At 43.5% G+C, this 27,853-nt stretch overlaps 1 protein-coding gene across 5 annotated transcripts; it reads right to left on the minus strand.

Annotated features, from left to right (window-relative positions):
- Positions 1–244: 244 nt before the first annotated feature.
- On the minus strand, positions 245–27,798 carry ZNRD1 (zinc ribbon domain containing 1). 5 transcript variants are annotated; one of them, XM_029584822.1, is made up of 5 exons: positions 27,505–27,769; positions 22,023–22,070; positions 5,847–5,953; positions 1,684–1,793; positions 245–549 (listed from the first exon to the last, which is right to left on the minus strand). In XM_029584822.1, the coding sequence occupies exons 1-5, from the start codon at positions 27,620–27,622 to the stop codon at positions 525–527; spliced, it is 408 nt and encodes a 135-aa protein (XP_029440682.1). In that variant the 5' UTR covers positions 27,623–27,769; the 3' UTR covers positions 245–524. The 5 variants fall into 5 exon arrangements, 3 of the variants coding, with proteins under 3 accessions (XP_029440682.1, XP_029440683.1, XP_029440685.1); XR_003853597.1 differs by having other exon boundaries at positions 512–549; positions 1,684–1,834; positions 27,505–27,798; XM_029584823.1 differs by lacking the exons at positions 22,023–22,070; positions 27,505–27,769 and adding an exon at positions 6,193–6,600.
- Between the last annotated feature and the right edge of the window lie 55 nt (positions 27,799–27,853).

Consider the following 27,853-nt stretch of genomic DNA (forward strand, 5'->3'; position numbering starts at 1 on the left):
CAGGCAACTGGAAATTGGCAGATCTTTAAGTAATTAAAAACAAAAACTCCTCTTCCAAAAAAGGTAGAGGAAACCCAGTTCTGTGAAAACACATCAAGACCACACAGTGGTCAGAAAATCAGAGCAAACCCCAGTACTCAGAATCCTGCCGGTAAGTGCTCCCTCAGGGAACACATTATAAAGCTCCTTCATTCGCTTTCAAAGGACAGCCTTAGAAACCCATTCAAAAATTAGACAACTAATAATCCATAGAAAAATATTTTAATTATGTTTGTTTTTATACAAGGCTGGCAGCTTTTACCTTGCCAAAATATACATCCAACTCATCCCCCCTCCAGCACCTTTTGCAAACAGAAGGGGGAGGGAAGGGATTAGCAGAAACTGAAAATGCTTAAGCATGAAACCGCTGCTTCCTCGGCGAAACGTGAGGCCAGCTGCCGTTCCTCCCAGTCTTTTGAAGGGGGTGAGGTCGGTAAAGATGTTCACGCCAGATCTTCACAGAGCGGGGGGCCTGTGGCATCAGACTATGAATCCTCTTTTTCCTGATACCTGTGGAGATAACATAGCCTTAGAACTACACATTGTAGTATTAAAACATGAACATCTTCAATCAGCAAGTACTAGCTTGAGACAGCTCAAAATACCAGTTTCCTGTTTGACGCATCATCTTACTCCTAGTTCTCCTTGCTTTTGGTCCTAGTTTTATTTTTGCCTTTTTTTTTTTTTTTTTTTAGATACTTCTTTGGAAGCACAACAAGGGCAAAAGCAACGATCTACATCATATTAAAAATGTAAATACTGTCTCAACCTCCTGCTTCCCTCTAGCAGTTCATGCTTTGCATGTGTCTCTTATAACGGGGAGGGTAAGAAAAGGCTGTAGCTTTTAACATTTTTTTTTCTTGCTCTGGACAATGGAGCTTTTGCCGCAATAATCACCCACCCCACACTTGAAGTAGAAGGAAAAAGTGATACTACATCCTTGCAAGATCAGCTTTGCTGACAAGCAGAGAGCAAAATCACTTCCAGTGGAGGAAAACCTGATGGAAGGGATCAGGAAGCTGGCTTTGCATGTGAAATACGAGGCCCTTCTTTAACATGATGTACAATTAACCTGTGGACCTCAATGCAGGTACCAAGCTGATAGTAGAAGCAGGTTCAGATAACGTTTATGGAAGTCAGGTCCATGACAGTCCAGAGGTCATGCCAGGTATCCGAGTATGTGGATTCAGCCCTGGTAGAACTCATGCTTTCTAATTCACTTATGGTCAGCAGGAACTACAAGGCCCAGCATGCAGTTGGGCAAAAAAAAATAAAAAGAGGGGGGTGGGGTAGATCAGTGTTTTTGCAGGTTAAAAGGCATAAACTGATAATCCAATAAGGTCAGGGCATACCCTAAAGCAGGTCTAGGAAATCGGAGTGTGTTACAGGGGCTCTGTTACCATGCACACTTCAGTAAGCTGCACAGAGTGGCAGTTACTACCTTAAGAAGCTTTGCTGGGCAGAGGGCAGATTGAATGGATCACTTGGTCCTTTTCTGCCATCCTTTCTGTGCTGCTGCTGCTCCTTGCCATCTTGCTGGGTAAGTGAACCTCTGGGCTGACCCAGCTGCTGGTGCTGAATTAACACTCGACTGCCCGAGGCTAGGACAAGGTGCCTATCAGATGTGCCCTCCCGGAAGCTTACTTGCATTTGACGCAGGTGTAGAACACAGTCTGCCCCTCGTCTGCAGAGCGCATCTGCCGGGTGTGGTAGGTCATGCCCTCGTGGCCGCACCTTGAGCACTTCCGGTCAATCTGCAAGTCACACAGCGAGCCCCAGAGAGGGGGGATGTCAGCTAGAATGGTCAATGCTGCTCAAATCAGAGTGTATGGAACACAGCAGGTAAATACAAAAAAAAAAAAAATAGCACTCAAACTTTTTAAACCAGTAAAGCTGGCTGTAAAGGAGCTGTCACAGAAATACACTACCAGAACCCCTCATCACCTCCCACGTATACTATTGCAACCTGCTCCTCACAGGTCTCCCAGTGAGCCATCTCCCTCCACTACAAGCCATCCAAAATGCAGCTTTCACCAAACTCGCTACACCCATATAAATCCCTCTTCTCAAGATACTGCATTGGCTCCCTATCTGTTCCCACGACTCACCTTCAAGAGCCTCTCACTACCTCTCCACACCCCTCTCAAGCAAGTCCCTCCCATCTATGCCCTTCTCCTCTACCCCCCCCCCCCCATTCCTGACTCTGTGCTTTCCACGTGCCTGCACCATGTGCTTCCAACAGACTTCCCGAGCTGTCTCCCGCTCCTGCCTTAGTTAAATCCCATCTAAAAACCCACCTTTTTGTGGCCGCTTTAAAATCTTCTGATTGTCCTGCTTACAGCTTTGTTCATTTTTAAAGGAGGAAAGCAAGAACTACTGCTTTAATAAATGAAATTCCCCAAGCCTTTTGCCCTATGTTTGCTTTACTTACAAGGGACTCATGTTTTTGTACAGTGCTGTGTATGCCAAGAAGCACCAACACTGTTTCCCCAACTCTCTCCTGGAGGCACACCTAGCCAGTCGGGTTTTCAGGATTGCCACAATGAATGTGCATGAGAAGTTTGCATACCCTGGGGCCTCCACGGTATGCAAATTCAATATGGATATCCTGAAAACCCGACTGGTTAGCTATGCTTCCAGGAGAGGGTTGGGAAAATTGCACTATAGCAGTAGTAGCACAGCTTCTGATAAGTCTACAGCTCAGTAAATCTCAGATTCCAATTTTACTTCTCATACAGGTGAAAAAATAAAAATTAGAAAGCAAAGAAGTCCAAGTGAATATACACTAGATATAGTTAGAAACCTCCCTCTCCCCAACCCTATCTATTGCGTGACCATCAGCAAGTCACTTAGTGTTCCCTTCCCAACCTGCATACACTCGCCATATGATCTTCAGAGAACCACTTAACCTCCCACCGTGTAACCTAAGCCATTAAGTCATTTATTTCAGTGTTTATGTAATGCCCTGTTTATAATATTCTCTATACTACTTCCCTAACAAAATTTCAAGCATGTATAATGAGTCCCTGCCCCAGTGACCTTACAGTCTAAGTGAGGGCCGTAAGCAAAAGGTAATACAGTGACTTATCGAAGGTCACAGTATCAGAAGCTGGATTTGAACCCTACTCTCCTGCTTCCCAGCCCATTACACAAACCACAAGGTCACCCCCCCTCCCAGGAGTTCTAAAAAAAAAAGTTTCTTTACACTGCTTCTCCCATAATTCTCCGGGAGCAGCCATGAACTGTGTCACAGCGACATCACACAAGCCCTGCAGCAGACTGGTTCAGAGAAAGAGACACCCACACAGCAGAAGTAGCACAGAGCAATAGGGTCCAGAATAGAGGATCCTCAGGGATGGGAAAGCAACAGGTCAAGTCTGCTGTAGCCCCTTATGGGCTGGCCACTTGATGCCCCTAGTAGCCCACGAACCAGCTAGAAGGAATACCACATTTCAGCTCCAACTCCAGAGGTTGCCTGTGTGCTTGGATCTTGCATATAAGTAGGGGCTGAGAGAGCAGTAGGTGTAGTGTTTAGTTTGGGCTCTCGAAGAGGACCTTTTGTTTAAGGGAAATTCCTGCCAGGTACTGCCTGTCAGTGCAGGGCTACCCTCAGGTTAGGAGAGAACGTATGACTGTTTTGGTGGAGTGTTTTTGAGACTAGAGGTGAAAACCAGGAGCTTCCTGGAGGAGATGGTTACCCCCCCCCCCCCCCCCGATCTAGAGGCCAGGAAACTGAAGATCTGTAGACTTCCAGCTAAGAAAAGAATACAGCAACAGTGCTCACTCCAGAGAAGATTTTTGGCTTAGTCTTTGGTTCTGAGGAGGTTCTTTTTGCCACCTCTCCTCATTTGGGGCTAGAACTGTATCAGCTCATGCCTGAAGTGGAATTTGGACCTTGCCTACTGAGAGGTCAGATACTTAAAGAAGAGTGAAGAAATCATAAGATTTGCCACAGATCTGCCTCCCCTTAGGGCACAGGCTGGGCAAACAGATCAACCAAGGACTGTTCTTTGCTCTAAGGAGACCTTGTGCAGAATAGAACGTCCCCAGAGTTTGGGTTTCTTAAACACCCGTGAAGAGGGGTTAGGTTCCTTGATAGGCTCCTGACTCAGCTACATGTACACAGAGAGAAAGGACACTCATTTATTACACCTTGGGCATTGATTACTTTTTCAAACAACCAGTAAATGCTTTTATTTGACTACCAACAACCAAACCTCAGTTCCCCACCTTGCAATATCATCAACTATATATAGGGAACTTCTCAATGTGTGGTGCTGTGGGACAGCCTTCTACTTGGAATAGCCACCCTGTGCTTATCCCTTTGTAAGGATGCTGACTATTCTCAATTAAATTCTTTTTAATTAAATTTCTGTTTTCTATTTTTTGTTTTTTTTAGTTTAAATTAATATTCAATATCCACTCCCCATAGCAGTCACCTCGACTCCCATCAAGTACTCATGAGAAAAGCAGGAGTGCTGATCTGTCTATATTGTAGATCAAAGCCTATCCTGCTTTCATTGACTTTGATGAATGGAGGCCGCCTGCCCGACATTGGCTGTCTTTTGACAATGTTAATCTGCTTCAGGGACCTTGGAGAGCTTCTGCATTAACCAATTATAACTTCAGAGGCTCTGGAAAATATTCTTAAAAATATAACATCTTTTATTCTACCAATTATCTACCATTAAACACACATTTTAACCACACCAAAGAGTTTTTTGTACTTACATACTTGATTCTTAAGATTTATTTTTTTTATTAATTATTATTATTATTTGTGCACAACACCTCTATTCTGTCGTTCTGCGTCCTTGCCGCCTTTTATTTTAAACTACTCTGGACCAATCAAAAATCTTTTTCCAAAGCGAGGCTGCTTTCACACACACCCCTTAGCTTAATTAGCGGACCTGGTTGAAAACCATGCTCGCTTCTTTAAATCACCGGAACGGACTTGATGGGGAACTACAGAGTTCGGGTTAAGGGCGGACCTGGTTGAAACCCATGTCTGCTTCGTCTAATCTCCTAAACGGACCTGATTGAGGCCTGCTGGTCCATGGTGTTTTTTTTTTTTTCTTCCCTAAATGACCTGCGTAGACTTGGTTGAGAACATTAGGGCCAGAAATCTAGGCTGATTTATCTCAGCGAACCCGGCTAAATGTTATTCCCCGGTGCCCCCCCAGAGCAATTTGTTGTTTCTTGTCCTGCTCCTAAAACGGAGACTTGACTCGGGCATTAGATGACAAAATCTATTGTCCTCAGAGGGCTGCCGCACACATTGAGAAGTTCCCTATATAGAGTGGATAGCTGAAAGTCCTGTTTCGTCTGTCCCAGGAAGACATCATCCCAGCACTCTCTCATATAAACAGCATCTCATGGCCTGAACCATAAGCAATAGCTTTCCCCTCATAGAAAGAACTCACCCCAGGGGTGCAACCAACCAAAAGGTTCAAGTGGCAGTATGGTCAGCCTCAAATAACTGGGCATGCCCTAGAAGAGTAATGCCCCTTCAAAGGAAAGGGTGACACTAGGATCGGTATAAAGGATCCCCAACAGCGGGGGAGCGAGGAGCAAAGTTTGGGACAGGCACAGAGGATCCCCAGCAAGGGGGGGAAGACAGATCAGAACAGGAGGACAGAATGGGGGCAGGGCAGAGAATGGTTAGGCCTGGAGGTCTGCCATGCTTCGGTGAGTGCATGGCACATTGTTCTAAGCAGAGCTGTTTTTCAAGGATACAGGGAACGTATGTGTTGGGGAGGTAACAATTAAAAAAAAAGAGTTGCAGAGTCTGTGGCCCCATTACTCACCAGAGGTCCCTGGATCTCCGCCCCCTCTTCACCCTGCAGCAGCAGCATAGGGGAACTCTCTAGTTTGTTAAAAAGCGTGGCGGACTGCACCACCTTCCCTTCAAAGTCTAAAACAAGAGAAGAAACCAAATAACTAGAACAGGCAGGAAATGGCAGGCGCCACAGAGCCACTTTCTCAGTTCTGCTCCTTCCTCCCTGGCCCGTTATGGTGACTATAGACCTTGGGGGTTCGTATTATGGCTGCGCACCTCTGGATTTAAACTTCCCACATTAGCCTTCGGTTTTTTTTAAATCCCTTACCCTGCAGAAGGCTTTTGACTGCGAGTGCCCCATGGGCAGCGCTCACCTTTTACATCGATTGCGAATTTGCACCGGGGGCAGGTGATGGTGTCCTGAAGCCCCGGCAGAGGCAGGATGGAGCCACACTCGGGGCAGAAGTCGGGGTCCGAGTGGAAGCAGGAGCTGCCGGGGTCCATGGCATCCGCCCTGGGCGTCGGAAGGGAGAAGAGATGGCGAGGAAAAAAAAAAGCAATCACCGGCTGGGAAAGGGGCAGCCGATGCCACAGTCCCCGGAACCACCGTAGAGAGCGTGGCTGGGGGGGGGGAGCGCCTCTGGGGGTGCCCGGTTCGCGTCCGCCCTGCAGGAGCCCGGGGCAGCGGCTCGGCGCGCACACACCGGAAGCTGGGGGGGCTGCCCCTCCAGCAGGAGCAGGCGAGCGAGAGAGCGCTCCCTGCAGCCCCGGGGGAGGTACTGCTCTCCTCCCTCAGCGCCTGTGCTCTGCTGTTTCGTTGGTAGGAAGTGGAAGGCTCCACGTTTTGCTGGAGGCTGCTGAATATAATTATCTGTTTCCTTCACCTTTAATAACCCATCCATTTTTTCCCCCACAAGGAAAGCAGAACTACAGATCCTTACAGAGACTTTATAAAGTCAAGCGTACAGCGCTGGAGAGGGATCTGGTGCTCAGAAGGAGACAATAATTGGTTTGTCAATAATTGTCCTATAGGGTGACTGTGAATTGGGAGGTAGCATGGACAATTTCTTGCACTTCTTTTCAACACGATATCCACCTAAAGTTACCATAGGTTACCCCGTTTCTTCATTTCCATTGTCCAGCCCGCAGGAATCCCCTTTGGCCTATGCCCTTTTGACTTCCTTTACCATCTCTTCCAGAAGGGCATTTCATGCATCCACCATCCTTTCCATGAAGAAATATTTCCAGAGTTGTCCTCCTTGAAGTTTCTTTATTTCCATCAGAAAAGGTTTCATTCTGGTACCTGCTTACTTGGTCTAGTGTCAGTTCTCAAAGAGCCTTTAAACTACTCAAAAATTTGGCTCTCTCCCTACTTGCTGGTCTTTCAAGGTGTGATCATATTATCCCTATACCATCAGCACTTCATTAAATCCAATATAAAATTCTGATGCAAATACATAAAATAATCACCAACATAGATACAGTTTGGCTTGGATCAGTACTACAAATATGTACACCACAAAGAGTAGTTAACTCACAAGCCCATTGTGAATCATTACAGGAGGACCTTGCAAGACTGGAAGATTGGGCATCCAAATGGCAGATGAAATTTAATGTGGACAAATGCAAGGTGATGCAGATAGGGAAAAATAAACCTTGCTGTAGTTACACGATGTTAGGTTCCATATTAGGAGCTACCGCCCAGGAAAAAGATCTAGGCGTCATAGTGGATAACACATTGAAATCGTCGGCTCAGTGTGCTGCAGCAGTCAAAAAAGCAAACAGAATGTTAGGAATTATTAGGAAGGGAATGGTTAATAAAACGGAAAATGTCATAATGCCTCTGTATCGCTCCATGGTGAGACCGCACCTTGAATACTGTGTACAATTCTGGTCACGCATCTCAAAAAAGATATAGTTGCACTGGAGAAGGTACAGAGAAGAGCAACCAAAATGATAAAGGGGATGGAACAGCTCCCCTCTAAGAAAGGCTGAAGAGGTTAGGGCTGTTCAGCTTGGAGAAGAGACAGCTGAGGGGGGATATGATAGAGGTTTTTAAAATCATGAGAGGTGTAGAACGGGTAGATGTGAATCGGTTCTTTACATTTTTGGATAATAGAAGGACTAGGGGGCATTCCCTGAAGTTAGCAAGTAGCACATTTAAAACAAATTGGAGAAAATTATTTTTCACTCAACCCACAATAAAGCTCTGGATTTTGTTGCCAGAGGATGTGGTTAGTGCAGTTAGTGTAACAGGGTTCAAAAAAGGTTTGGGTACATTTTTGGAGGAGAAGTCCATTTGGTCACCCTTCTCTGCACTTTCTCCATCGCAACTATATATTTTTTGAGATGTGATGACCAGAATTGCACACAGTATTCAAGGTTTTTTTTTAATAAAGTATTTTTGACAATACTTGTGTACATACTTGGAATCACCAGTCTACCAATTCTTCTGCCCGTTCGCCCAGTCCTTATCAGGTTCACCTAGACCATCTAGCACTTCACCCTGAACCCCCACCATTTACTCAGACCTCCCACCCAAAAACTGCAGACAACAGATTAGTCCAATTTCACTTGAGTTCATTATCAGGTGTAAAGATATATACATATACATTACCACAATTATTCATATATCTCTTACAAAATAACAACTAGCACCCTAGCACACCCTTAGACTCTGCCCCCTTTTTATTTTCCTGGTAAAATGTCTGTACGATACCAAAATATGCACGTACTCTTGATGTTTACAAAATAGCATATATGCACATACATGCTATTTACATGCGTATATACTATTTTTACATAGGAAGCCCCTTTGAAAATTCACTCCTCAGTGATCTGCAGTGTGTAGTGATGGTGGAATAGGGTAAGTGACTCCGTGAAGGAGACCCTGTGTGCACTGTGCAGTGCTGGTGGGGTATGAGGTTAAAGGAAAGGCTGATGGTCATTCAGCAAGCTAGTGGCAGTAGCTCGAAACCGGGATTTCCTGGGTTTTACGGTGTCCTTTAAGTTCTGTTAAATGCATAGGCTGAGAGGCTGCTCCCTAGAATGTTTTTCACTGATCAGGAGCCGGGGATCCTCTCTGTCATAAATGAAACCTAAGAACATAAGCTATGCCCTACTGGGTCAGACCTAAGGTCCATGGAGCCCAGCATCCTGTCTGTGACAGTGGCCATTCCAGATCACAAGGGCCTGGTAGGATCCTAAAAAATAGGTCCCATCCTTTTTGATTATCACCAAGGATAAGCAGTGACTTTCCCAAGCCTACATGGCTAATAATGGTGTATGGACCTTTTCCTCCAGGAAATTGTCTAGACCCTTTTTTAAACCCAGGTATTGCTTTAACCACATCCTCTGGTAACAAGTTCCACAGTTTAATTGTGGATTGAGTGATAAAAATACGTTCCTCGATATTAGCCAAAAAAAACAAAGCGGAAGCCGATCCAATGGGCTGATAAGCGAAAAGACGAAGGAGATCAGTGTGAAGAAAGCAGGCTTTATTGAAGCTTGCTCAATAATGGCTGTTTTTTTCACACCAATCTCCTTCGTCTTTTCCCTCGATATTAGCCTCAAGGAGTGTCCTCTAGTCCTAATACTACTGGAAATCGTAAATAACTGTTTCCTATTTACTTGTTTCATCCCTCTCATGATTTTATGGACCTAAACCCCCAACATTAATTAATCCAGGAGAAGGATTTCTTTGTGGGACAACAACCCAGTGTGTCATAAGAGAGATATTATTTGGTATTTATAATTTTTTTTAACTTTATTTTAACAAATTACAAATAATGGAGATTTGATAGTAAAGAGGCTGTGTTCTGAAATAAACACATGAAAAAAAAATAATGACAATAAGGAAATAACAAACAATACACAAAGCTAACAGACTACAAAAATAAGGTAGATTCAGGAAGAAAAACCTAAGAGGGGGTCCAAAGGTATACAGGACAAAAAGAAAATTATCACTAGACTAGTATATTCATTGATCAAAAGTATATCAATCCACTGCCATGCACATGCCTCCCCATATACTGAGATCTCAGTTGCAATGGCTCAAAAAAGATAATCTTAATTGAAGCCAGCACCACTATACATTTACCGGGAAAATGAACTAAGCAAATACCACCCACTGACAACATTTCCAGAGCTCATGGAGAACAATTTTTAACTACGATTTGGCATCACTCTAGTCAAATCTGGAAAACTCTGAATCTTGAAACTATTAAACAATGCCAACCTTCTTTAAAAGTAAAGTCACATAACAGAGTTACGATCTTGTTAAAAAAAACCCAAAACAAACAAAATGGCCAGCAGAGTAGCCCTACTAGATATCTCTTCTGTGGATTTCTCAAGAAAATTGGACACATTTAAACTGTCTGCAGAGGCTTCCTCCAGTCCCTCTACATTGGAAACAAGTCTGCCACTGTCTCCTTAGTAGGTAGCTAGAATGCCCTACTTACAGGTGGCAAACTTTCCCTGGGCATGATCAAAATCTCTTTGAGATAGGTCTGAAAGAGTTCCACAGGTGAGATAAGAAATTCAGCACCTGTAAATTCAAACTCCTAGCGGAGTTTTCCAAATTTTCTAGTCTTCTATGGACTACACTCTGGTCCTTTATCAACTCAATTTGCACAGCTTCACTTGTGCAATGGAAGACTCAATCTCCCCAACTGTATCATCCAAGGGTATCATTCTAGTGTCCTGATGCTGTGAACGGGAATGAATATCAGCTGGTATTAAGGCCAAAGAAGAAACAGTTTGTTCCAGGCAGGCCAGCACATTCCAAATACTCTTGAGTGTGAGAAAAGAGGCCTTCCCCAACAGAACTGTCTTCTTTCAAGTATTAATGGCTGCACAAATCTCCGGAGAGCTATGTCCCTTTCACATCCCATAGTCCCAAGGACTCAGCCGCTGCGACCCTGGGTCCTAAACCAGGCCTCCATCAGAAGTTCTTTCCCAGAGTTGCTGCGGCTCACACTCTCTTGTTCTGTTCTCCTCGTGAGAGCAGATGCACAGCCACCTTCGGAGGACAAGATTGCACCAAGACACCAGGCCCAGCCATCTCCAGGAAAACACAAAGAAATAGATGCCTCAATCTTTTTCAACGTTTATTAAATGCCCGACTCAGGCCGAGTTTCGCAGCTTAGTAGCCGCTGCCTCAGGGGCTACAAATGAACCAAACAAAAATAAATCATATGAGATTTCCATCAATATTATCCAATTCTACAAACAACAAACAGCATCATTAAGATCTTATAAATATGAAAAAGTTTTTATAAAACATAAAAACCATTTTTAATTATCACAAAGATCTAAGATATCGAATAAAACTGAAATGATAGTATTAATGTTCAAATGATGACAAAAAATTAATAAATACCCTGCCAAAAATAAAAATCCTTATAAAAAATCAATATTCATTATTACTTAAAACAAGTTATATATATCGCATTATAACATTCCTTTATCCTCCTAGGAAAACAAAAATTGATTTACCTTGAACACTTCAAAATCAAAGGTGAAACCCAGTGAACAATTATTGTGTGTCAGCAAATGCATAAAAAACTAAAAAAGACATACAAAACATTATTAAAGATACATAATCCCTTAAAACATTCAAATCATTTATACTCAACATGTGGTGAAGACTGATTTAATATTGCTAATAAGATTGATAAAATAAACTTCCTATACTCAAAAAATTGAATTATATAACTATCCTGCTTACTTGAACTATATTTGAAATACTATATTATAAGAACTGTCAACTGGATTTATTTACGACTGATGACTGTAAACATTATTAATCGCGTCTAAAGTGTGATGAAAACAATGACATGCCAAAAAGAAATAGCAAGAACCTTAAAACATAACTTAATCTATATAAATAAATGAATCTATCATTTGGTCTACCTTCGTGAGAACATGATATATAATAGTGAGTTCTATACATTAGAAATCTTTGTGCTCTAATTTGTTGCATCAAACAGCCCAAGTGTCCTGTAAAAAACAGCATGTGTATAAAACGCATACAAGTGTGTTACTTATAATGTGAACCAACTTCAGAGGACAAGTAGACAAATTAAATAGTGAAAGAGCCCGAGAAATCAACCTATAAATCTAGCATGCCGCCACTAACTTGATGATTTTAAACGCGTTACACCTCAACATAAAATCACCTCGGTGTCCCGTAAAAAAACAGAGCAAGTTCAGAAAGCTCCCAGATGTATAATTCATAATAAACTCAAAAGAAACGCACATAGAACCTCAATGAATACTAACATAAGCCCAAAGAATTTGCCGTAGAGAGCGGAGCAAGGGCTCCACAATTGATTTGTTTAACGGCGGCTCCAAAGGCTTCCTTCAACCACCCCTTTCCATTTACCCATAACGTCTGAAAGAAAAAAAAAAAAGATAGTGACCAATGTGGAGCAGACCATTCAGGCAACTCAGACAACCAAAAATGAACATTTTTGAAACTTTCCAAAGGAACCAATTTTCTGTTTGCGTCATTTGTAATGGACTGAAAATCGGTTCGTTTGTCATGTTTTACCATGTGGGTAAAACAAATGCACATCCGTACACAGCACCGTCACTGAAACCAGAGGTGTAGCTACAGGTGGGCCTTGAGGGCCTCTGTCCCTTCCCTTTTAGCTCAGGCCCCTAACCCTAGCCCCCCTTAAAATGTAAGAATTCCTGGGCTGGGTGGAAAGCTGGAAGCCTGCTTACATAATTGCTCTTCAGCAGCCTGAGAGATGAACTCTTATATCAAGTATCTGCATTAGCCCCAGTGAGAGAATCCGGGAGGGGAGAAACAGGAGATTATAGAAACCAAAAGAGGTTTGTATTGTAGCCACTGCTTTGAAGACGCACATAGGAAGGGGTAAGGGATAGGGGCAGGGTGGTGAGCAAATTTGGCCACACACCTGCCTGACACCTTGTGCCACCACCACAAGTGGGAGATCCCGTTTCCTGTTGGGGTGCCTTCCATGAACTTGCCTCACCGATTCAGGGCTGGCCTGCGATCGAGTTTCGGGAAAGCGAGTCAGCCCTCTCCTAAAGGTGATGTAAACCTTGGCTTCCGCACTGAGACGTTAACCTATCCAAAGTGCAAACAAACCACAGCCCAGGCTCCGGGTACAGAACGCGCAGCACAGAAGAAAGTGAAGAAGGAATAAGCAAACATTCTTTGGCAGAGGGAGCAGTCTGCAAGCTGTCCCCATTGTTGTAACTTTGCACCTCTTCTCAAAGTGAGCAGAAAGTGAAGAGCTGCGGGTCTAACAGGTCTGCTGTGATTTCCTTGTGGGAATTAGAGGGAGGCGCCATTCATGTACAGCCCCCCTCCTCCTATTGAGGACGCTGGAATGGCCGCCCCCCCCCCCGAGGAAGGTCATAAAAGCAACTCTTTCCTGGGAGCCGTGGGGGCAAGAACGTTTAGGTCTGGAGATGTTTTTGTGGCCTTCCTGGGGGCCTGGGCTCCATCCTGCCTGTGGTCCTTGGGCCAGGTCGGGGAGCCCGCTTCAGATTCCCGCTGAAGCGGGCTTTGTCCTGGGTTGTTTGGAGGGAGTTTTTGCATTTTTGGTGAGAAGACTCTGGGGGGTTTGCTCGGGGAAACCTCTTCTTGTGGGGGAGGGAGGGGCCCTGGCTAGGGAAGACCTGCCCTGCTGAGACCTTTTCGGGGAGTAGAGGAGTGGTGGTGACCCACAAAGTGTCCTTCTGGAGCCTGGATCTAATTTGGGAAAAAGAGACTTTTTAATTGGCTGGCCAAGACGAAGGGTTTGGCCCCCCCGTTCCTGCCTGGAGAGAGAAACTGAGATATCGGTGTTCTGTGAGGATCCCTTCCATCAAGGGATTCGAGAGAGAGAGAGAGAGAGCGAGCTATCGTGATGTGCTACTGCCCCCAGATCCCGTGCATGTCAGCAGTGACAAGACACCACTGCGGAGGAGCCCTGTTTGTGTCTGTGTGTGTGTATGGGAGTGAGAGTGCATGTCTGTGTGTGAGAGAGGGAGCCTGTGTGAGGGAGAGGGGAACCAGAGATCACGGGGGGGGGGGGGGGGCAAAGGAATTATCCACCTCGGGTGCCAAATACTTTAGGTACGTCACTGGCTAGCAGCCTACTTTATTCTACTGGGGGATGGGGGACCCAGGGTGGAAAGGGTACCTGTTCCAAAGACTTGTCCAATGTTGTGGGTCTGGAGGTGACAGGAAAGTGGGTCCAGTAGTTTCTATGTGCATACATAGACTGCGGCTATAGGCGGTTACACATTCATGTCAAAGCCATCCATCTAAAATGCTTCTCCCATCCCATCGGTGTACAGAGTGTTTGACAAAGGAGCTGGAAGAGTCTCACTATTATATCAGCCCTAATGCACTTGGAAGTAATCAGCTTTCCACCTTGTCCAGAAACCCATGAGGTCGAGAGTCCTAGGGTGCTAGATGGCCCTCCCAGTGTCCCCAAGGGCCCAGGACCTTCACTGGATAAGGGCCAGGGTATATCCAAATAACACCCCATCGAGCTGGCTTTTAGTCCAGATCTGTCTAGGAGGTCACATAAGAACATCATTCCTCTTTTCTTTTGTTTTGAAGAGCAGACTTGCTTCCAAGCCCTGGTGTTGCAAAACAATAATTCTTTTGTTCTGGCCTTCAGGGATAATCTTAGGTATTACATTTTTAAGTCACTGAAGCATGTTGTTGCATAATCCAACAAATTGCAATAATTTTCCCCTTGGCTGTTGTCATTTACAGAAAGGAAGTTCTTACATTATCGTCATTTGGCATCGTTGCTGGTAAGCCAACAGCCATTACTACTTTTCCTTCCTCCATTCCCAACTCCCTGGTCCTTTCTTTGTGTGCCTTCCTGCTGTTCATTTTCTTCGTTCTTCACCACTGTCCATGACTTGATTCATCTCTCCACCACTTACAGGGAGATCTTGGCTCTCGCGTTCTCTATTTTCGGGCCCCCTTGCTTCTTCTGTCTTATTTTTCCTCTGCAGGGACTTCCGGCATCCTCTGCATGTTTTTGATCTTTTACTTTAATCTCCTTTTCACGTCTTGTTCCCAGCTCAAAAAAACACATAGCAGAAAAAGAAAAGATGCAGAGAAGGACAACACATGATAAAGGAGATGGAATGGTTCCCCTACGATGAGAGGTTTCAGAGGTTAGGGCTCTTTAGAGGCAGCTGAAAAGGGTCATGATAGAAGTTTATAAAATCAAATCATGAATGGTGGTAGAATGGGTAATTAAAGGATGGTTATTTACCCTTTCAAATAATACTAAAAGAAGGGCATTTACCATGAAACCAACAACCGGCAGATTTAGAACAAATCATAGAAAAGCCAGCTGGGGAATCTGTCACCAGAAGATGCGGTGAAGGCAGGGTTCGGAAGAGGTTTGGCCATGTTCCTGGAGGAAAAGCCCATAAAACATTAATAACCAGGTAGACACAGGAAAGCCATTATTCTCTAGGATTAACAAGAACTATGTTTACTTTCTGGGATCTGCTGGTTACTTGTGAAGCAGACTGGCTGCTGTCGGAGACAGGATGCTGGGCTTGATGAACCTTGTTCTGACCCAGCATGGCATTTCTTATGTTCTTATGTTTTATGTCTTCAGATCCGATAAAGGTTTCTCCTCCTTTATCTAGTTCCATAACATTTCCCTCTGTTATCACTTGCCTGGAGAGGTTTTCCTCTGACACTACTTTTCCTTCAGCAGGAGCCTTCTCTCTCTCAACTTCTCTTTCCGTGAGATCCTTCTCCTTATGTTCCATTTATATACGAGATGCTTCTTCTAGTCCTTCTTTTTCCAGCAAAGTTCTCTTCTTCCACTTCCAACTCTGCTGGGACCTGTTTCTCAGCTGCCATAGGTGTAAGAGGGTCTTTTGTTGGTATCACTTCAACAGAGCTCTTCTCCTTGAGCACCTCTGAAGGAGATTCCTCCATGACTACCTTCGAAGTTGAATCTTCAGCTTGTTCCACATCTTCAAAGCTTGTTTTTCCTCAGCCGAGCATCCTTCATTTTCTGTCAGCTGTGCCTTAAAATTCTCTTCCTGTTGCAACAGTTCTTCTTCAATTTCTATCCAGCTTGGACTATTGTCATCTTCTTTTGGTTCTTCCACATCACATTTAGATCATTTCATGTTAAACGCCCCTCTAGGGAATCATTCTGTCGTTAAATCCTGTTTATGTTGTATAATACAGTTTGTGAAATCTATGAAAAATAATTACTGTTTTTTTCCAACTTCTATGAACGACTTTACTTGGGAATATCAGGTCTTCTGGTATCTTCAACATAGGTTCTGTAAGTGGGGTTTGTTTGGTTTTTTTTCTGTTCTATAATCTCTGTATTACCCTTTCAAGAGTTCCATGCCTCTAGGGGAAATGTTACATGAATCCTCCCAAATCGCATACAATTTATTAGAAACTAATTAAATTCAGATCAAGCTGGTCAAATTAATTAAAATTAGATCTGATTTGTGATGTCATTTTTATGGAAGAACATAAGAAATTGCCATGCTGGGTCAGACCAAGGGTCCATCAAGCCCAGCATCCTGTTTCCAACAGAGGCCAAAACCAGGCCACAAGAACCTGGCAATTACCCAAACACTAAGAAGATCCCATGCTACTGATGCAATTAATAGCAGTGGCTATTCCCTAAGTAAAATTGATTAATAGCCATTAATGGACTTCTCCTCCAAGAATTTATCCAAACCTTTTTTGAACCCAGCTACACATAAGAACATAAGAAAATGCCATACTGGGTCAGACCAAGGGTCCATCAAGCCCAGCATCCTGTTTCCAACAGTGGCCAATCCAGGCCATAAGAACCTGGCAAGTACCCAAAAAAAGTCTATTCCATGTAACCATTGCTAATGGCAGTGGCTATTCTCTAAGTGAACTTAATAGCAGGTAATGGACTTCTCCTCCAAGAAGTTATCCAATCCTTTTTTAAACACCGCTATACTAACTGCACTAACCACATCCTCTGGCAACAAATTCCAGAGTTTAATTGTGCGTTGAGTAAAAAAGAACTGTCTCCGATTCGTTTTAAATGTGCTCCATGCTAACTTCATGGTGCACCTCCTTGTCCTTGTATTATCCGAAATAATAAATAAACATTTCATGATTTTGTAGACCTCTATCATATCCCCCCTCAGCCGTCTCTTCTCCAAGCTGAAAAGTCCTAACCTCTTCAGCCTTTCCTCATAGGGAAGCTGTTCCATTCCCTTTATCATTTTGGTTGCCCTTCTCTGTCCCTTCTCCATCGCAATTATATCTTTTTTGAGATGCGGCGACCAGAATTGTACACAGTATTCAAGGTGCGGTCTCACCATGGAGCAATACAGAGGCATTATGACATTTTCCGTTTTATTCACCATTCCCTTCCTATTAATTCCCAACATTCTGTTTGCTTTTTTGACTGCCGCAGCACACTGTACCGACGATTTCAATGGATTATCCACTTTGACGCCTAGATCTCTTTCTTGGGTTGTAGCTCCTAATATGAAACCTAACATTGTGTAATTATAGCATGGGTTATTTTTCCCTATATGCATCACCTTGCACTTATCCAGATTAAATTTCATCTGCCATTTGGAAGCCCAATCTTCCAGTCTCACAAGGTCCACCTGCAATTTATCACAACCTGCTTGTGAATTAAAAAATAATTTTGTATCATCCACAAATTTAATAACTTCACTCATCGTATTCCTTTCCAGATCATTTATAAATATATTAAAAAGCACGGGTCCAAGTTCAGATCCCTGAGGCACTCCAATGTTTACCTTTTTCCACTGTGAAAACTGACCATTTAATCCTACTCTCTGTTTCCTGGCTTTTAATCAGTTTGTAAGTCAAAAAAGGACATCGCCTCCTATCCCATGACTTTTTATTTTTCTTAGAAGCCTCTCATGAGGGACTTTGCCAAACGCCTTCTGAAAATCCAAATACCCTGCATCTACCAGTTCACCTCTGTCCACATGTTTATTCACCCCTTCAAAAAAATATAGGAGATTTGTGAGGGAAGACTTCCCTTGGGTAAACCCATGCTGGCTGTGTCCCATTAAACCAGGTCTATCTAAATGTTTTGTGATTTTATTCTTTATAACAGTTTCCATGATTTTTCCAGGCACTGAAGTCAGGCTCACTGGTCTATAGTTTTCCGGCTCACCTCCGGAGCCCTTTTTAAACATTGAGGTTACACTGGCCACCTTCCAGTCTTCAGGTACAACGGATGATTTTAATGATAGGTTACAATTTACTTGTAATAGGTCTGAAATTTTATTGTTGAGTTCTTTCAGAACCCTGGTGTTGCGCGTCCCGGCCGCGTGGGTGCCACGACCGGGCCTACTCACCTCGCGCTGCCTTCCATTAGCTCCGGTCTTGCCGCTGCTGCCAGCTCGCGGTGTCCCCGATGCTCACCGCGGCCTTCTCTGGCTTCCTCCATGCCGCAGGCCTCTCAGCGGAGCTCCCGTCGGGGCTCTGCATCTTCTGCCTCCTCGGCCCTGCCCCTAGGTTCGCGCAGCCGACGTCTCCACTTTTAAAGGGCCAAGCGTGGGAAACCCGACAGACACTTCCCGATGACATCACATAGCCCTAGTATAAAAGGCGAGCCTCTTCCCCCAGAGTCTCACCTTGGCAATCGGGTCAACACCTCTGTGTACTCGTTTGCCTGTTCCTTGTATAAGATCCTTGTTCCAGTGTCTCCTTGTTCCTGTGTCCTTACTCAGGTAGTACCTTCTCGGACTGATCTCTGGTACTGACCTCGGCCTGCCTGACTACTCTCTTCATCTGCTGCCTGGAATTGATCCTCGCTTGCCTTGACTACGCTCTGACTGACCTTGGTATTGACCCCTGCTTTGGCCGACCACTTCTGGATGGATACTCTGGCTTGACCCTTGCGCTTCACTTGGACACTCTTCTGGCCTACCGTGACTACCAGACCGACCTGCTTGGATTCTACCCGCGGCCTTCACCTGACTAGACCTGCAGGCACTGCCTGCCTTGCCTGGAGAGCCTTCCTGAACTGTTACCTCCCTGAGGTCTCCGGAGCTTCCAGTTCAGGTCTAGTCCATCCTCTCTGCATCAGCCGCGCACCCTTGCTCATTGTGGGCACACCCCTCTGCTACCTCTCCGGGAGACCATCTGAGGCCCACCTAAGTCTAGGCAGTCCGGGTACCCAAGGGCTCAACCTGTGGAAACCCCAGACTGTTATTGGCGAAGCTCCAGCTAGCCTCTGTCTCCTCATGTGCTCCACCTCCTGGTGGCAGGTGCTTTCTGGGTCCGACCAGAGGGCCGTACCAGTCCTGCACCAGGCCAAGGGTCCACCTCCAGCACAACACCTGGGATGTATACCAGCCAGTCCAGAGAGCAAGAATGAAGGCAATTATTGAGGGAAAAGAAAAGGGCCCAGATAGCTAGAGATGATAAAGGGAGCAAACCAACAGGAGGGGATGTGGGGCTGAGAAGCAGTAGAGGGGTAGTTGGGGAGATGTAGGGTTAGGATAGTTAGAACTGGAGGGGGAGAAGGAGGGATAAAATATAGCTATGAATTTTTAGTGAGGCAGAGAGAGAGAGAGAGAAAAATGGAGGAAAATGAGATGACAGGGAAAGATCAATGACAGATGTGTAGGGGAGGAACTGAAGAAAGCAGGAGGAGAGAAAACAAATGGAAAATGGAAAGGAGACCTTGGAAAAGATGAAGGACCAAAGTGATTAGAAAAATGTCAAGGGGAGTAGTAAAGGGAATTTCAGGATGGCGACATGGCAGCTATCCTGCTTTTTCCATTATCTTTACTTATTGCCATTTCGATCTGCTTTGATGGAAAGGAAGCATGGGAGTACACCCTGTGGCGCCAGCCTTGCCACAGATGGCTGGTCCCATGGACCCCTTTGTCATTGAGGAGATTGGGGGGCAAGGGGAAGCTGGGTCCCGTCTCCTTTAAGCTCATAGGTTTCCCTGGTCCCAGCCTGCCTTATAACTTCTGCAGAGGATCCAGCTGCAGAGAAGCAACTGGCAGAAAAGATGGCTCTTGCATTAAAGAGGTAAGTTTACTAAGTATCAAAATAGCTTTGAAAATGACATTCAATGAGGTATTCAACAGATTGCCATAGTAGCAAATACTTTTCTCTTTCAGGGTCTCTGCTCACTAAAGGCTCTCTGTTTAATTTTTGTTAAAACACCTTCCTTTTTTTTTTTTTTCTTTTAATGTTCTTTTTCTTAACCTAAAAAATGTAAGCCACTCAGATCTAAAACTGGAAAGATGGCCTAAAAATATACAGTGGCATTTTTTTTTTTTTTTAGAATAATGTTCCATTTCCTTAAACCTGTGTTTTTCTTTCAGGCTGTTCAAGAGGAAAGGGATCAGATGAAAATTGGATGTTTTATGGTTGGGTCAATATTACCTTAGCTTTCTCTGTACACTACACTTTAATAAATGCTTTGTGTTGATCTAATTCCATTTTGGCCTGTGTTACTAAAACCTTTTGTCAGTTTCTGGCCAGAAAATATTTCGAATGCTGTGTACTGAACGGAGCTCGCATGGCCAGGGTTTTTGTGCCAAGGTATCTTCAAGGGAGGGTGAGGCTGGGCGGCCCAGTCCTGATGTTTTCTCGGAATATGCTTTGCAGACATGTATCCCTCTCCCTATCGTTTCAACAAAATCAGCAAGAAAAACCTGGGATCATCACAAGAAAGTTGGCCAGGTAGGCCTTCTAATAAAGGCATATGGGGATCATTTTATTTAAAATATTTCTGTACCGCATTCCTGACAAAAGCATCCAAAGGCTTCCTTGCCCAGCAACTGCAAAGCTTCTCCTAATTTCTGTCCATGTTTCCAAGGGCTCTCCAGCAGGCTCGCTCCCTCGGTCTCTCAGTCCATTGCTGCTTAACTGTCGCTCAGCTGTTTTCTGTGCTCTGACAACACGGGCAGATTTCTCCTGTTAGTCCTGTTTCTCAGCCTGGTCAAACATTCACTCTGTCTTCCCCTCTTCCACACAGTCTTTTCATCCGCCCTCATGACTCCTGCGGTTGGGCAGTTGCATCTCCCTCGTATATTCAAGGGGCAGCAGCCTTCCTGCTGCCTCCGACTCTCAGCCCCAGGCTCTCGCTCTCAGCAATCATCCCTCCCAGAATCACAGGCAGGCCCCGAGCACCATGAAAGGGAGGGGGGGGGGGGGGGGGAAGCCTAGCCAGCAGTGGCCAGAGCCATCATTTCCCCAATGTATTAAGCAGGCAAGAACATGCTCGAGGGGCAAAGCATTATGAGCATTGAGCAGAAGCTACAGAGAACTGTGAAGGAAGGTCCATAGTGGTCCTGCTGTAGATTTCCTATGACACTAATGAGGACAGGGGTTGAGGAGAGGAGAGTGGGGCGATTCATTTCTCCTGCTTGTAGTGGGGAGCAGGGGTGCCATTTCCAGCATGCCCGTTCCACATATTCAACCAGGGGCGGCTCAAGGCAATCTGCCGCCTGAGCCGAGGGACGAGTGGCGCCACTGCCTCTATAGGAAACTCCCTCAGACCACCTTAAGGGACTGGGCACAGCTGTCTTGCCCCGGTCTTTCTTAAAATCCAGACCCACAAGGGAGGAGCCCTCACCAGTGAAGAAGAACACAGGGCCTAGAAGGGTTAGAGACTCCGGGAAGCAGACTGGAACCCATTCTAGGCAAAGACCTGCTATGTGTGATGTCTGTGTGCTACCTGAACTTAAGGTGAGCTGCATTTATTTGTTTAACTTTTCTTTCACTGTAAATAAATTGCACATAAAGGAAGCAGCCAGAGTCTGCATCCCTATTCCTTCTGGCTGTTTGCCAAGCTACCACACACCGGGTACTCTATGTTGCCCAGCTCCCCTACCTTTTCAAAGTTAAAAAGGCACAACCTTATCATAGACTGTACTCACCTATATGCTCCATGGCTATGAAAGAAGGGCAAAGCAGCAGTATCTCCTCTCACATATTGATACTATGACAACAGGCCACAGTGCAGCCTACCTTGCTCAATCTCTCCTTTCTTGCTACATCTATCTTTTGCTCTGATAAAGAGCTTCTTAATCACAACATCTCTTTCTGAAATCCAACAGAGAAATGAGGGACGAAAATGGTGACTGCTTTCAGTTTTAGGTTAAAAAAAAAAAAAATGAGGAAGCCACCCTGGGATAGCCTGGTTGAAAAAGGGCTGCAAGTCTGATCTGTCTGGCTTACCTTGCAGTATAAAATGCAGTTTTCCTTGCTCCATAGATTTTAATGCGTCTGAAACAAAATGGAAATGAAAACTGTGTCATCATTTTCAGAGGCCCCATCCATTTCTTTTAACTCCTATCACTGGCTGGCCCCGTGCTATGGAACACCATGCCACTCGAAATAAGGCTGCAGAGAAATTTCAAAATATTCAAAACCAATCTAAATTCAATCCGCCTAATATGTTCGCAACATACAAGCTTAATTTACACACACAGTTTATTGAAATGAATTGTTACCGCACTACGATGGCACATGATTAATTTGTAATCTATACCACTCACGTTTTCATTATCATGCCTTGCTGTAAACCGTTGTGACCATTGTCTAACTTAACCACGGTATAGAAAAGTTTTAAAATAAAATAAATAAATAAATAAATAAACGCCTCCTCTTCTAACTCTTCTGGGAGTCTAGGGCAACAATTCAGGTAAAAGTGATTGTTGCAAGAACTTAACCCACCACTTTTCTCACTTTCACATTGGGGGGGGGGGGGGGAGAGAGAGGGACAGGCATCGGACATATCTATATGGAATGGTGCAAGCTGGGAGATTATCAGATCGGTCCGTTCTAGTACATGTTGAGCAATTTCTGCTTCCTGTATCTCTGCTAAATCCAATTTGTGCACAGAAGCCAACAGCAACACAATCTGTCAAAGTCCAACAGAAAACATCTGCATTGTCAAATAGACAGTGGCTCTTTTCCAGCATTTCGATCACGTAAACTGTAATTCAGGTACAACAAGAACATTTTGTCTCCCCGTGTCTTACTTCTAATCCCGGATCTGCCCTTGACAGACAATACCTTAATAAAGAAGGACAGATTAAAGATGCAGGATTTCGGGATTAGTAAGGTCTCTTCCTCAGCCAAAGTCTCTTCCTGGCTGCTGAAATAATTTGTGAAAGCCAGGATCCAGAGCCAGCAAAGCCTCCGTCATGCCACATCACCTTGCCTCTGACGCAACCTGTTAACTTCCCCCCTGATGTTCTGAACACACAGAGGGGGTCATACTCAGCAGGCCGGTTAGTGGGCAAGTTATCAGGCTGAAGTTAGCCAGATAACTTGTCCCATATATTCAGCAGGAGAAACGTCCCACCGTAATATACCAGCCTCAAGTTATCCGGCTCCATAGAGCCTAACCGCTTATGTTTGAATGTAGCCAGTTAGGTTTTTAGTTATTCAGCCTTGTGTGGCCGGATTACGTGCTACTTGACTGGATATCTTGAAAAGATATCCGGCTAAGTAGCATTCTCATTAGCTAACAAAATAAAGCTACAGGCGGCCACCAATCCCCTCCCTCCCCCTCCCCAAAGTGTGACATTAAGGCACTGTCAGGCCGGAGTCTCCTGCTTCCCCCCTGCCTTGTACACCGGGCTCCGCTCCCAATTGTCAAACATGTGATTGGGCTGCCCCCACCCACAAAAAGAATCCGGGCACCTGCACACACTCCCTCCCCATCCTGCCAGATACCTTTTTTTTTTTTTTACCAGAGCCAGGAGCTAAGGACTCTGTGCCCCACTCCTGGCACCCCCCAGAGGCAGCACTGGAAACATTGAAGTTTACAGATAAGTATTTATCTGGCTAAGAAGATAGTCAGGGAAGGGCTACTTACCCAGTTAACTTAAGCAGCTAAGTGCGGATATTCGGATTTATCTGGTTAAGTTAGACCTGCTCAGTAGCAGGTCTAAAGTCAGCTAGATATAACTTATCCAGCTAACTAGAATTTATCTGGGTATATTCAGCAATGTATCTGTGCTGCTGAATATCCTTTCTACTTTAGCTGGATAAACGATAGCCGGATATCTTTCAATATCAGGCCCAGTAAGTTTAAACATATATAACAGAATAAAATAATAACATTTTAAAACTGACAGGGTGGCTAAATGTTTGCATTGACCACATGGTAAAACTTCCCATTTGCAGGTTTCAAGACATAATAAAAAGGTATTTATTTCTATATAATAGCATAGAATAATAAATAGTTAAAAACTTACAGGATGGTTAATGTTAGAGCTAAAGAATAACTTGGTAATAGGGAACTGGTACTAGTCTTTATATCTTGGCTAAGGAGGACAAATAGGATGTTGTTAAGAGTTTAGAAGTACTGTACAGTAACTGGGTGATGGTTATTTGGTTCACAGCTTAGGTTTCACCTCTGGTTATGGTTAAAAGCCAAAAAACAAAGCTTTAGATTAGATCTTTCTATTGGTCAAACAATACATTTTTTACTAGGTTTTGATAGCTACATTCTTTTCATCAGAGCAAAACAAAAAAAACCCCAAAACCCAGGTTCCTGCAAAGGCTGATGTTGCCCAAATATATGCTCTGAAACTAATACCCAACTCACTCCCTAAACAATATGAACTAGCCCTCTTCGATTCAAACCAATTCTGCCTGGTCTACTGCCCCCCCCCCCCCCCCCCAAACTACTTGATAATGATATCTCCCCACTAATCGAATTCCTCACATCAACAATCAATCACAAAAAACCCACAATCATACTCGGAGACTTCAATCTCCGCTTTGATGAAACCCCACCCCTGATTGATGTTCTATCCGCCTTCAACTTCTCTAAACTAATAAACAAACCAACGCATAAAGCAGGACACACAATAGACCAGATATTCACTAACGACAAATTCCTCGCAAATCTCTCAGTAACCAGTCCCCCAGTGCCATCGTCTGCACAACAACAATGCAACCTAAAATCAACCCAGAACCAAACAAGACATACTCCTTCAAATACAGACCACCATTCCCCCTAGAACCTTTACAACAAGAACTCAGAAAACATCTAAAAAACATAGACCTATCCAACATCAACAAAGCAACTCAATCATGGCAACAAATAACCTCGGAAATCGCGAATAAGAAACCCAGAAAGAACAAAAAAGATAGATGACAAAAGAAAAAAGGATAACCCATGGTTCAATAAACAGTTAAGGGACACCAAAGCAACCCTTAGAAAAAAAGAAAAAGAATGGCACAAAAACAAATGCCCCTTAACACTAGCCAGATACAGAATATACTTAGCATTCTACAAAATTTCAATAAACACCACAAAAAGAGAATATTACAGCAAAAAAATCCAAAACTACTCAAACAACCCAAAAACTCTGTTCAACATAGTAAAAAACCTAACATCAGACAACAATAACACTAACACGCACTCAAACAACAACCTAAGCCAAGAGCTAACAATTTTTCTCAAAAACAAAGTCAGCAACATCTCTGAAAATATAATCAAAACCCCCACACAAATCATACAACTAAACTACAAAGACATAACTCCATGGTCCTCTTTTGAATCTATATCGACCATTGAAACTGAGAAACTAATCAAAACACTCAACACGGCACACCACGAAATCGATAAAATACCCACACAAACCCTTAAAGAGTTATCCCACACCATCTCCCCAATCATTAACAAATCACTCGAAGAAGGCGAACTACCAGACACCCTTAAAATGGCAACAATTAAACCCATTATAAAAAAAAAAGAACCTTGACCCCACTGAGCTCAATAACTACCACCCGATCTCAAACTTATCATTCCTCACTAAACTAACAGAAAAAGTAGTCCTCAAACAACTTAACGAACATATAGAACTAAACAACATCCTACATCCCACACAACACTGATTCCTGAAATCTCACAGCACAGAAACACTGCTTCTCAACCTAACCAACACAATACTAAGAGGTTTCAACAAAGGCCAACGATACAGTCTCATTTTACTAGACCTATCCGCAGCCTTTGATACGGTCGATCACCAATCTTTACTCCACAGACTAGCAGAAATTGGTTTAATGGGAAAAACTTTAAATTGGTTCACATCTTTCCTTCTAAACAGATCATTTCAGGTAGACATCAATAACTCCCTCTCAGAACTAATCCTGCTTGACACAGGAGTCCCACAGGGCTCCACCCCATCTGCCACTCTGTTCAACATCTACATTCTGCCACTATGCCAACTGTTAACAAACCTCAGCATCACTTACTACATGTATGCTGACAACATACAAATCGTCATCCCTGTAACAAACACCATTGAGAATGCCCTCAAACTAGCAGCCACCTATCTCAACACCATAAAAAATATACTAAATCAAATGAAACTTTGCCTTAACATGGACAAAACCAAATGCATACTACTTGAAAGAAAAACCCAACCAAACCACCACACGAACACAATACAAATAGACAACACAATGATCAAACTAAGTGATAATGTAAGAGATGTAGGTATTTGGATAGATCCAGAATTGAACTTCAAAAAATATATAGCCATGAAAACCAAAGAAGGATTCTACAAGCTTCTAATACTCAAAAGACTAAAACCACTTCTTAACCAACCCAAATTCATAACCATACTGCAATCCCTAATTTTCTCAAGCTTTGACCACTGCAACTCGCTACTACTAGGATTACCCAAATCATCCACATGCCCACTACAGCTACTACAGAACGCAACAGCGAGAATACTCACCAATCACAAAAGATCTGAACACATTACACCAGTTTTAAAAGAACTCCATTGGTTACCTATAGAGAAATGCATAGAATACAAATTACTATCCATCATACACAAGAACATAAATAAAAATGATAACAAATGTCTAAACACCATTTTCCAAATACATACATCAAAACATAACACAAGATCTGTCAATAAAGCACTACTAACAATCCCATCAGTCACAACTGCAAACCTCACATCAGTCAGAGAAAGAGCAGCCTCAATAACCGGACCTCAACTTTGGAACTCATTACCCGAAAGCTAAGGTTACAAAATGACAATAAAATATTAAAAAACAACTCAAAACATGGCTATTTCAACAAACTTACAAAGAAGGCATTGGTTAAGCACATCCTTGCAAACAAACAAGAAGCCCACTCACTAACAATTCCTCTCACCCGAAGAAGCTTCTATTTACAAGGTTAAACTGCTCACATGAAGATAAGAATCTAGCCACACTTAAATCACGGACCAGAAAATATAAACATTATAACCATACCACTGTTAGCAAGATTATTCATTAACAACCTGTACCTATTAATGCATACAAGATTATTCATTATCAATCTATATCTATTAATGCATACATGAGAACCAGGCCACTGTTAGCAAGATTAATCATTACCACCTGTATTTATTAATGTATATTAAGAACTGCAATATAAGAACAAAAAAGCTACGAGCTTTAACATAAGAAAATCAATGTTAATTGTTATATTACTAATGACTATGTTACGGTTAGAAAAGTTACATGTAAACAAACTGTTAGTAAAGTTTAAAGTTAACAAAATATATCTGTTAATGCACTATAATAATGTTATGACCTTTAATGTAAAAATTGTTATACATGTAAACCGGAGTGAAGGCCTGCTCCAAACTTCGGTATAGAAAAGCACACAAATAAATAAATAAAGATACCTTACAGGATTGCCTTGCAGTGATGGTAGATTTTCCCAGTGTGGTCACCAGCTGAACGCCAGCACTGTTAGAATCTGATACCACCAGGCACTGCCAGCTATAAGGGGAGCAATCTTTGCTCATTTCACAGTAAAGCTAGACCCTACAAAAGAAGCACAGGTGCTAATTTTGTGGTACCCACATTACGGAAGGGAAAAACAGGAATTTCAGCTCAGGCAGCATTTTACTGCTGGGATTTGCCTGATTTCTTGTTAACCCTGAGCCCTCAGAAAGATTAGTGTGTTGCAAACTTGGATTTTGCAACTGCCCAAAAGGCGCTGTCAATCAGCTGAAGTATTTGGTGACTTGTTTGCA

This window comes from Rhinatrema bivittatum, chromosome 19 (genome assembly GCF_901001135.1).
Source record: "Rhinatrema bivittatum chromosome 19, aRhiBiv1.1, whole genome shotgun sequence".
NCBI lineage: Eukaryota > Metazoa > Chordata > Amphibia > Gymnophiona > Rhinatrematidae > Rhinatrema > Rhinatrema bivittatum.

Excerpts from the sequence above, each read along its gene's own strand:
- ZNRD1 (XM_029584822.1), bottom strand. The coding sequence starts at position 27,622 with ATGAGCAAAGATTGCTCCCCTTATAGCTGGCAGTGCCTGGTGGTATCA. Across the intron at positions 5,954-22,022 it reads ACTGCATTTTATACTGCAAG|ACTTTGAAGGGAAGGTGGTG; the intron begins GTAAGCCAGACA and ends CTCTTGTTTTAG. Across the intron at positions 1,794-5,846 it reads CGGAGATCCAGGGACCTCTG|ATTGACCGGAAGTGCTCAAG; the intron begins GTGAGTAATGGG and ends TGTGACTTGCAG.